General features: G+C 37.7%; 2 protein-coding genes across 5 annotated transcripts; both read right to left on the reverse strand.

Annotated features, from left to right (window-relative positions):
* Positions 1 to 46: 46 nt before the first annotated feature.
* LOC121780030 (filament-like plant protein) lies at positions 47 to 3,623 on the reverse strand. The gene is made up of 5 exons (XM_042177549.1): positions 3,334 to 3,623; positions 2,767 to 2,914; positions 1,921 to 2,113; positions 551 to 1,812; positions 47 to 460 (listed from the first exon to the last, which is right to left on the reverse strand). Exons 2-5 carry the CDS (start codon positions 2,875 to 2,877, stop codon positions 191 to 193), a joined length of 1,836 nt encoding a protein of 611 aa, XP_042033483.1. The 5' UTR covers positions 2,878 to 2,914; positions 3,334 to 3,623; the 3' UTR covers positions 47 to 190.
* A 1,563-nt stretch (positions 3,624 to 5,186) lies between these two features.
* LOC121780304 (delta-aminolevulinic acid dehydratase, chloroplastic-like) lies at positions 5,187 to 9,503 on the reverse strand. Of its 4 annotated transcripts, none has more exons than XM_042177861.1 (13): positions 9,295 to 9,503; positions 8,577 to 8,899; positions 8,125 to 8,236; positions 7,969 to 8,042; positions 7,443 to 7,544; positions 7,270 to 7,353; positions 7,107 to 7,176; positions 6,596 to 6,651; positions 6,267 to 6,388; positions 6,111 to 6,182; positions 5,949 to 6,030; positions 5,790 to 5,867; positions 5,187 to 5,511 (listed from the first exon to the last, which is right to left on the reverse strand). In XM_042177861.1, exons 2-13 carry the CDS (start codon positions 8,871 to 8,873, stop codon positions 5,344 to 5,346), a joined length of 1,317 nt encoding a protein of 438 aa, XP_042033795.1. In that variant the 5' UTR covers positions 8,874 to 8,899; positions 9,295 to 9,503; the 3' UTR covers positions 5,187 to 5,343. The 4 variants fall into 4 exon arrangements, with proteins under 4 accessions (XP_042033795.1, XP_042033797.1, XP_042033796.1 ...); XM_042177863.1 differs by having other exon boundaries at positions 7,476 to 7,544; positions 9,295 to 9,500; XM_042177862.1 differs by lacking the exon at positions 9,295 to 9,503 and adding an exon at positions 9,204 to 9,271.
* Between the last annotated feature and the right edge of the window lie 1,341 nt (positions 9,504 to 10,844).

Consider the following 10,844-nt stretch of genomic DNA (forward strand, 5'->3'; position numbering starts at 1 on the left):
ATAATAATAATAATAATAATAATAATAATAATAATAATAATAATAATAAAAAACAACAACAACAACAACAAGAAACCATTTGAACTCAAAGCTTTTGACAATCCATACATTTCCACACAAGCAATTCCAATCAAACAGTATTTGATCAGCAACCTCAACACCTAAATCCTTAAACAGCAGGGAAGTTGCCCTAATCTTGTCGAATTCCGATCTCGGCGCCGCTCTTGCTCCGGGAGAAAAACTTCCCGAAACCATTCCTGCTCTTGGCAGCAGTCACATGGCCGGTCATCTCGTCACTAGAAGGCACCTTTGGAATTCCCGAGAGCAATCCCCCGTCAGGTATGCTGGTCGTGTCTATCAAGAAATCTTCCAACGTCGCGAGAGACTTGAGCTGCATTCCAAGAGACACTATCGTTCTCTGACACTCAGCGAGTTTGTCAGCAGCCACAGCCAGATCCTCCTGCAGCGAAAGAGTACAACAAACAATGCATAAATAACATAAAAACGAAGCATTCAACACTCGGAAGGCAGCATCAACAACAGCCCTAACCTGCTTTATCTTAAGTTCACCATTTGAATTCGGTGTGTTCTTCTGCAAAACACACTCAGTCTCCAATTCTTGACACTTGATCGAGAGTTCAGCTGATAACGTTCGTTCATCTTGAATTTCTGCGTTCAGCAAATCGACATTTGCAGACATAGTCCTTGCTTCTACTTCCATTGCAATGAGTTGAGACTCTAGCAGCTCCTTTGCCTCGTTCACGGCCTTCAGCTCCTTCTGCAGCTCCTCCGACTTCGTTTCAGCTGCTCTGGCCAATTCGTGGCTTTCATCTAAAGCAGCCTCGAGTGCAGCCCTCTCAGCTTCCATCTCCTCCAACTTTTTTTCCAGTTCAGCCACTCGTTCAGTCACTGACTCGAGCTCGGCTCTAAGTAGTTGATTGTCCATGGAAACAGATTCCCCTGAAGCTGATTCAGATGCTGTAAGAGGGGTATTGCTCTTAGTATCAGGCAATGCAACTAGTCGCTCCATCTCGAGAAAATCATCCATCATGTCAAATTCAACAGAGCAGGCCATTAGACTGCTTGGCAAGAGTTTCTCGTTTTTGAACTGATCGAGCTCTGCAATCAAGGCTGATGCCCATGAGTCCGAGCAACTTGGTTCGGACCCGTTCCTGTCCACGTTACTCGTCCTACAAGCATCCATCTCTACTGCATTCAGTCTCTCCCCGCTATCCGAGTGACTATCTGTCAAAGATTCAGCGTAAAAATGGGAAGTCGGGTTGGGCTTCAAATTGTTCAGTGGAGATGATTTTCGAGATAGAGATTGAAGCCTTCTGCATTCAGCTTCAAGCTTAGCAACCTTTTTAATATTCTCCAACTGCATCTTGCTGGCAGTTTCTGCAGCTTGTATGCTTAAATCCCTCTCGATTATCACGCTTTCTAACTCCTTGCAGCGAGCCTTCATCCCTTGCTTTAAGAACAAGTTCTCCTTCTCCATACTCTCGAGAATTTGAAGAGACTTCGGGTTTATAGCAGCAGAATTTCCGCTTTCGGTTGCTTTGGCTCGTGCCTGAAGTTGAACAATGTGCTTCTCGAGTTCAGCCTTTTCAGACTCCCACGCCCTATTTCCCTCTGCTATGGCATCAGAGATTCTCTTTTCCTGTTCGTCTCGTCCTTGTCTCAGCTGTCTGACGCATTCCTTGAGAGCGCCATCGAGATGGCTGACTCGAACTTCCAAGTTCACATTCTGCTGCAACGCAACCTCGAGTTGCTGCTTCAATGCTGCCACTTCATTTTCTGCCTTCTCCCACCCTTGTTATGCAGAATCAGTTGTTAAAGCAAATGCAGTACTATTTGTAGGAGCAACTAAAGAGATAAAATCGAGCAACAAATGCCACCAAACTCGCGTAAAATGCTCACCAGCGACAGCTTCTTCAGCAACTTTAGCATGCTGCTTAACAAGCTCTTCTTTGGCACCAACATTCACAAGAGCAGCCGATAGCTTCTCTGTCAGTCTCTTCACGTTCTCTTTTGCTTCATCATCAGTAAATGAGAGCTTAGATGTGATTTCCGGTGACTGTACGCTACCATTGGGAGACTCCCTCGACACATCCTGCTTCCAATAAATAAATAAAAAATCAACAAAATGTACTAAGACAACTCAACACATACAGATTCCTTTCCTTCACAACTTGTCAATGAGATCTTTCTAAATACTTCCATTTCTCTTTCTCGAAACAGATAATCACCACGCTCATCTAATACCAAAGCAATTACACACAGAAAGTAGACACATTCGAGTTTCAACAGCAAGTCAGCAAAACAGCAATGCAATACCAACACAGTGGCGTTCTAATAAGCGAACAGAAATGAGTTGTGCTTCACTTCTAATTGAATATCCCAACACCATGTCAGTTTATTAAACACACACACAAGGTAAGCATAACAAGTAGACTAAACTAGCTATAACCATGGTGACTACAACATCTGAACACGAAACAGAGAGCTTAGCACGAACCATTCATCTTAGTTTAAGCAATGCTGCCCGGGGAACATGTAGAAATGATAAAGATTCGAGTTTTAATAGCAACACAACGATTCAATAGTCAATACCAAAACACTGGCTTTCCAAGAAGCAAACAGAAACCATTTGTGTTTTACTTACTAATTAAATACCCCAAACACTAAACTAGTTGATTAAACACACACACAAACACAAACAAATAAAAAAAAAACCGTGTCAGCTAAGAACGAACGCATATCCACCTGCTCATCCGAGTATCTCTCGGAAGGGGAAGAAAATGATCCCGAGCTTTCACCCTCACCAGGGCTCCTCTCTGAAGCTCTTCTCTTCCACAGCCATTTCTTCTTTTCCATTTTTATCTCCAAACAAAATCAGCTTCAATTTCAAATCCTAAAAATCATCAGAAATTACACAAGTTATAGGCAAAATGCAAACTGGTTTTGGGAAAACAATGAAGTAGAATTGACTCAGATTGAATTTCTGCAGTCTTAGCTTCCAATCCAACTCGCTCACAGCTCAACCCTAAACGAATTCAATACTTCACTCCTTCCCAACATTCTCGAAAATGAAATCAAACCAACATTTCCTGTGTAAATCTCCCTTTAAATCGAAGTCTTCATTTATGAACAATAAACATTCAAATCAATAAAGAAATACCCACAAAGCAACTCGCACAATAAGCCAATTTAGAGCTTTCGAATTAAACTCAGAAATCTAAAATAATCAAATTCAAAACAAGATGATTGCTAATTTTAGATTGACCTAATCTAGAGGGAGAGAGAAGCAGAATTTAGTAGCAGAAGCATTACCTGGAACAAGAATTCAAGAAAAAACACCTCAATTTCTCTATCAAAAATCCCAAATTCCACGCATCAAAAATCAGTATCTTTTTTCTGGGATTCCATTCATCTCAGCGAAAAAATTGAATCTTGAAATAATAATCAGTGATTATTTCAGATTGCAAGCCATGCACCCATTTTTCTTGAGGTATTAACAGATAAGGGACCCTTTTTAAATTCAAAATTACAGTTAATCTTTTCTCAAATCATCGAGGGCCAGAGCATGTGAAGTTAAGACGACTAATATGCAGCTTGTCCAAATTTGTGTATATAAATAAAATTAATTTTGAATTTGTTGTTTTATTTGTTTGAAATTGAAATTACTGTTTGTCTTATTCCCGCCCAAGATAGAAGAGGAGCGTCTACTTCTTTACAATAAATTCAAAAGTTTGAGAAAAGGTAAATTAAAATTCAAAAGTTTGGAAAAAAGTAAATACAAAAGGTCATATGTCACATGCAAAATAAAATCTTACTGCATGGTAACAGACTCTTAATTGTATTTGAAATGATAGATATACTGTGAAACGGGGTGTGTTAAAATGCTTAACTTTTCTTAAATTGCTAACTTGCTAACTCATCAATGCAATGCATTAAAAATGTCAACACGATGATACTGAAATGTCAACACAGTTTATTAAAATGTCAACACAAATATGTGTTGACATTTTAATGTGATCGCGTTGACATTTTAATGTGATTTAACTCATCAACGTAGTGTATTAAAAATGTCAACACATATTAGTGCTGACATTTTAATAAACTGTGTTGACATTTCAGTATCATCGTGTTGACATTTTTAATGCATTGCATTGATGAGTTAGCAAGTTAGCAACCTAAGAAGAGAAAATTGCTATCTTGATTTGATCATGTAACACATTTAGAAGTCTATAGTTGATTTTAACTCATAGAAAGCGTTTAGAATTTAGATGGTTGATTGGATATTCATTGTCTTATATTTGGTATTCCTCAGTGATATAAGAGTTAAACTAACAACGGTGTAAAACCCTTACTCGATCACTAAATTTTTATTCGACCTCAAGGCCTGATATTAATGATAATAGGTTTGTTAATTTTTTTGGGTTTGTTTGCTGCTGATTGAGAAGAGTAGGCCTAATTTTGATGATTTTTATGTAACTAGCCATTCCAAAATCCACTTGAATTTAAGAATATTAATGATGTGTTTGACATATAGAAAGGGTCCATAAAAACCTTACTACTTTAAATTTATCCAATGTTAGGAAAAATATAGATCAAAAATTAGTACTAGTATTTTTAAAATTTTACTTCACAATCTTACCTGTGTCTCATCTATCAATACTAAAAGAAAGTAAATTTTGTTAAAGGAAAAATTAGAAGAATGAGGAAAAAGTATGAAAAAATCAAGAGCAAAGAGGTTCATACTTTTTCTTCAATCTCCTAATCTTTCTCACAGCAAAATCTTTTGAATATTACTCAACAAAATTCATTGTAGATATCGGAAGTGGAATAGATGAGAGAAGAAGAGGAGGCTTTTAGTTAATGTATTTTAATTTATTTCATTATGGTATTTTTAATGTATTTTAAGCTTTTTCAATTGTGTATTTTTTTTATTAAATAAAAAATATATTCATAACCAAACCTTATTATAATTTGTATGAAATCATTGATTATAAAGTGGATAGTTATGATTTAGGTAAAAATATATGTATAATTGAAAGGTATAAAAATAGAAAAAGATATACTCCATGAAAAAAAATGTCTCTGGACAATAACACGAATCTCATTTTAAAGTACTTTTACATTGTTTTCAAAAAAATTTCCCTTTCACAAAAAAAATAACATAATTGAGAATCAAAATCCTATTGACATTATTAAACTCAAATTGAGATAATTCGCCACAGTAGGTAGAGGTTAGGATATGAAATCATGTGAGCAAATAAATACCTAAAATACACTCGATTTTCACAACATTCTACACATGGGAGAGTTAGGTTACATCTCTCACCTCTTCTCCCCACACATGCATCTAGCAGCTTGCAAAGCAAAATATGTCAGGATGATGTCGGCGCCGGCTCGTCGAAGACACATCAGCGACTCCATCATCACCCTCTCCTCGTCGATCATTTTCAGGGCTCCGCCAGCCTTGATCATCGAGTATTCGCCCGACACCTAGTATAATGCAGCAAGAACGATTGCGTGAGTGATATGATAGATTGTGTTCGACTTTGAATAATACTCCATCCGTTTCATAAAAATAGGAACTTTGGAAACCGCATGAATTTTAATGCAAAATTGGTAAAATAAGAGAGATGAAGAGTTGGATTGTGGGGTCCATTTCCTAAAACGAAAAGTTTCTATGTTTAAGAAACACACCAAAAAGGAAATCTTTTATATTTTTAGGAAACGCAGCGAGTATGATGGATTGAGTTCGATTTTGAACGAGCTACCTGATATGCAGCAACGGGTAAAGAAGAGTTATCCCTTAGAAGGCGTATGATGTCGAGGTAAGGTAGACCTGGTTTAACCTATCAACAAGGGAAATAGCACCAGTCAGCAAGTGACCGAATTAAAGTCCGATGCATCAAAGATATTATGGTCTTGCTAACCAGAAGGATATCAGCTCCTTCAGCCTCGTCCTCATGGGTTTCGATGAGAGCCTCTCTGTAATTTGCAGGATTCATCTGATACCTGTTTTTACAAGTTCATGTTAGTGCCATAGAAATGAATGAGTGAGGAAACTCGAGAATGGATGGTAGTAAGTAACGCACGTTTTCTTGTCACCAAAACGTGGATTTGAGTCCAACGCTTCCCGGAAGGGGCCATAGAACGAGCTAGCGTATCTGAAAAATAAAAATCCAGTTATAAAGATGTCCACGTGCTTATGTATAAATTGCTACTAGAGAGGTATTTGAATTAATAATTACTTGGCCGTGTAGGACATGATGGAGACGTGCTGAAAGCCTTCAGCATCAAGAGCAGCTCGAATGGCCCCTACACGACCATCCATCATATCACTGGGGCTCACGACATCCGCTCCTGCTCTGGCCTAAAACAGACGTTTACAAGCTAATAAATCACGATTCATGAACTAGTCTAGCCAAGCATTCGGTAAATTTAATTTATATTAAATGCTGTTTCAATTTGGACTTATGAGGCAGGACCGCTACAATTCAAGTCATTTTAGAGTGTAAGTTTGCGAGAGCTGAAACGATAGGCTCGTTTTGTCTTTATGCTATGTTGGATCCGTAATTACCTGAGATACTGCCTGTTTACAGAGCTGATGTACAGTTTCGTCATTCAAGATGACTCCTGCACGTTTCAGAAATCACAAGTTATCTTCGAGTGCTAAGAAAACCGGGCGCATATCAATATATATACACATTTCTTATTTACAAAAATTTACTAAAACCTTACAGTCAAGATTAAGACTTGTGTGCACAAACATTTTCTCTTAAAGGCCTATAGCTAACGTTTCGATTGCTTCAATTTAACAGTCTTTTAACTTTTCGAAATTCTACTAATCTTAAAGTCCGTACGTTCTTATTATTGCCAAATTTAAAGGTTAAAAACACAGTTGAGATGCCAAAAAATTCTCATAAAAACAGGACAATCATATCTAAGATAAACTGCCACGAAGCTAACCATAACATGAGCATTTCTATACTAACTGAGTCGAAAAATTAGAGTATGATAAAGTGACATTCAGCAAATTTTAGAGAATCTAGATTATAGCTTCTCAGTACACAAATCGAAGCAGATCTTACCATCTTCCCTTACGATGCCATCATGTCCATCAGAGGAATATGGATCTAACGCAACATCGGTGTATATAATCTACGAAGGATAAAGATTGAAGACCATCAAATTCATGAATACGAGATAGATCAAGATTCAAAAAGAAGAAATATACGAGAAGAAATAACATACGAGATCCGGATACTTGTCTTTCAAAAGTCTTATTGTTCTTGGCACCAGCCCATTGTCATTATATGCTTCATCTCCCGTGGAAGTCTAGAACATAATCCAATTAAAATTAATGCCTCCACTGACTCAACGGAACTAGATAAGGACTTTCATCCATGCTTGGGTAGTAATAGTACAAAATGGCAACACAATTTTGAATAAGAAAGAACCGTTAAAGCATCGGGAACTTTTGGAAAGAGCACAATGCTGTTAACACCAACATCTCGAGCCTTAGCAACCTGCGCAAGATGCGTAAACAAACTAGAAAATAACTTTTGAGGACAGCATGTACTACATGGACAAGTATTGAGTTCAAAACAATCACTGGTTAAGACAATTAATGCAGTATCGTTGCAGACACTATACCCACATGTCATCAAATAAATCGTAAAATGAGACAATTGCTTCAAATAATTGTAACCGTATAAAACTTAGCTTTCTCTCATCTATTTAGAGCAAAGGATCAACTAAACTTATAGCACTAACAGCATAACAGACCTACGGGCTGCAATTGACATTATGAGGTAAGATATGATCAAGCTTGTGAAATAGCACTAACAAGGACCTTTTACAAAAAAATGTTAAACATAATATACAGTCAAGTAAACTTTAATCAAGAATGCAAGGATTCTTATCAGCGACGAAAGGACCAGAGAGAACAACCTCTTCCACAAGTCCGTGTCTCCACCCAAGCCTATAGCATCCAGGCATTGCTCCAATTGGAGTGTCTTCTTCCCCTGCACGTTATAATGTCATGAGATTGTTGCCAAGCACAACATCAAAAGCGTATAAGACGCATCAAGACAACTTTCAATTCACCTTCATGGATGAAGAGTGGATAAACCAGGTTTGCAGGGCTTATGCTAGTTTCTTGGAAGGCAGCCCTCAGTACTGGTGATCTGCGATTCCGCCTTGGTCTCCTACTAAGAGGCTGTTACAAACAATACAAAGATCACATATAGCATTATCAGTGCATGAGTGTAGTCGTAAAAGCACAAGCAGAGTCATCAAAACACGTGGCATCGATCTCCCACCAAACAACGTATGCCTTACAAAACCGAGACAAGATTATTCTAGAGTGGAAATGTGAGAACTAGTGCAGCTAAGCATAATTATAGCTAAGTAAAATCCAATTCTCTACAGATACCAAAACTATCTTAAACTCCTGATTTCGTGATCAAGATAAGCACGCACGTGCACACACATTCCTAGAGAGGCCATCAGAATCAATCATAGAACACTTGCTAAATTCCTATAACAAGCAAGCTTACAAGGGGGGTGGCGAGAGGGGTGCCAGCCGGTGCAGCTGGTTTGGGGGGAACAGGGGGCGCTTCTGGGACAATCCCTGCAACCACCGCGGCCTCACACTCCTCATCACTCTTTCCCAACTTCTTAACCGGCCCACCCCCCTGAGCCTCGCCTGCATTCACTGTAAGCGCCCTTGGCACGAATTTGACCGAGTGAGGCCTTGCACCAGTGATATTCTGGTGCACTTTCAGCCCCACATACTCAAAATTCACGGCTTTCGCCGCCCCAAAGTTCACCGAGTTGAGCGTCATTGCAGTCATAAGTCCACTTATCGATATATAAACCTCTGCAGGAAAGCACAATTTCACTCTCAAACTTATGACATATTTTCACACCAATGCAATATATACATTTTCATCTTTTTTCTATAATTACACCAATGCTGCACATAATAGAGCTCATAGAATTCGAGAGAAGCACGAAAAGATAGAAAAAGGAAAAACATCAAACACATCATATTCAAAGAATTTAGACGAAAAAATAAAAATGGAATCTTGGACTTGATTGGAAGTAAATTATAATAGCTCGCTCAGCAAATTAAAAACTAATTGAGATCAAGGTTTAACAAGGAAAGGATTTAAGGAAATCACAAGCACAACGCATTTGGGAATTGGGAATATCTTAGCTCCGAATTCTGAAACACAGTAAATTCCCTAGCATAAACAGAAATAAAAATATGACCTTGTGAGACTCTCTCTCTCTCTCTCTCTGGGTGAGGCCTTATCTGGAAAAGGAAGTGAATCGGAGAGGTTTTAGATTACAGTCAGATTTTGACCTCTTTGTGTTGAAGATGGCGATTACAGATAGGATTGATGATATAAAGCAACTTTAGATATAATTGGATAAAAATGTAGGAAAGTAAACGCAGGCATAGAGGTAGTTGGTGATTGCGGTTGTTTATTTTCTATTCTTCACCACGAAATTGCAATTCGCCAATTTGGAATTCAGTAGCAAATTGCAATTAATATTCATTCGAATACAAAAATGGCAAAATTTTAAATCTTGATTATATGCATTCGTCACCTTTTTATTAGTTTTAAAATATTAAAATTTTGAAAAATTTAGTATAAATAAGTGTTGATCCAGCTTGTTAATTTCTTTAGAAGTCGAATTTTTATATGTTAATGTTATGATTTTAGTACTATAAAGTATTGTATTTGATAGTTTTATGTCCTAAATATCATGAATTAGTCCATTTTTTCTTTTAAAAATGAAAATACTGTTAAATTTAATAATCACAATGATTTTACCCCAATTAATAACTTAAGTAGTAGTAGTTAAATAATTAAACGATGGACTAAAGTTTTTTTTTCCCTAAACATACTAGCATTTTATTTTAAGTGTTTAATTATGTTTTAAACCAAAATATTGATATACTCATATATTTAGGGCTCGCTTGATTGGCCCGATAGGGTGAGATAAGCACTCTTATCTTGGGCTTGTCTAGAGTTTGATTGCCCTGACAGTGTTGCACAACGACCCGGGATACAACCACCAACCCGGGCCGCATTAAGATACGAACACAGTTTTTAGGGGTATGCGTATCAGGCTTATCGGCTCCGATACGCCTTATGTCGTCATTCCCGATAGTCGGATTGTCTAAAAGACCCCGCATATTGTCGATTGTATGTGGTGTTGTGGGATTATAGGCTATAAAATAGGGGTTGTTCGAATTGAAGTTCAGCGTGCTCTCGATTTGTGGTGAGGCTCGAATTCAGACGGCTAATTGGTAAGAATTTCGATTCAGTTGTTCATTAATTGCATAATTGACCCTTTATTGTAAACATTGAATTGGTGTGTTTGTTATTTTCATCGGAATCGCGCAGCAAACTTTTTTCGATAGTGTAATCGGCGGTCAATGGATAATGGAGGGGATTTCGGTGAGGTATGTGAATTCCATAGCGCACCATTGTTTACGCATTTGAATAGATCTGAATGTGTATGTTTCCATCTTTTCTGTGATATGGATTGAACGTAATACGAATTGGTAATTTTTTTGGTATATGCACCTTCTAGTTGATGCTTGTAGTATAGGTTGTTCTGATAGAAATAAGTGGTGGGCATAAGGTTTCAAACGATTGCCTTCGCTGTGTAAGTTTATACTAGGAATCTGAAAACTCGAATTGAAGTTTGCATTGTCTATTATGGACGGCTTGATCAGGTTTCATATACACAAAATGACATGACGACCGTGTTGATTTTGCTTGAAGAGGTTATACGCAACTATCAAA

The sequence above is a fragment of the Salvia splendens genome, chromosome 19, assembly GCF_004379255.2.
Source record: "Salvia splendens isolate huo1 chromosome 19, SspV2, whole genome shotgun sequence".
NCBI classification, from domain to species: Eukaryota; Viridiplantae; Streptophyta; class Magnoliopsida; order Lamiales; family Lamiaceae; genus Salvia; species Salvia splendens.

Bases quoted from the DNA above. Each gene is read 5' to 3' on its own strand.
- LOC121780030 (XM_042177549.1), bottom strand. From the start codon at position 2,877: ATGGAAAAGAAGAAATGGCTGTGGAAGAGAAGAGCTTCAGAGAGGAGC. The intron at 2,114-2,766 runs GTGGATATGCGT...TATTGGAAGCAG, and splicing joins AGAGATACTCGGATGAGCAG to GATGTGTCGAGGGAGTCTCC. The intron at 461-550 runs GTTAGGGCTGTT...CTTTCGCTGCAG, and splicing joins GTGAACTTAAGATAAAGCAG to GAGGATCTGGCTGTGGCTGC.
- LOC121780304 (XM_042177861.1), bottom strand. From the start codon at position 8,873: ATGACTGCAATGACGCTCAACTCGGTGAACTTTGGGGCGGCGAAAGCC. The intron at 8,237-8,576 runs GTAAGCTTGCTT...TGTTTGTAACAG, and splicing joins CCCCTCTCGCCACCCCCCTT to CCTCTTAGTAGGAGACCAAG. The intron at 6,389-6,595 runs GTAATTACGGAT...CGTCTGTTTTAG, and splicing joins GTAAACAGGCAGTATCTCAG to GCCAGAGCAGGAGCGGATGT.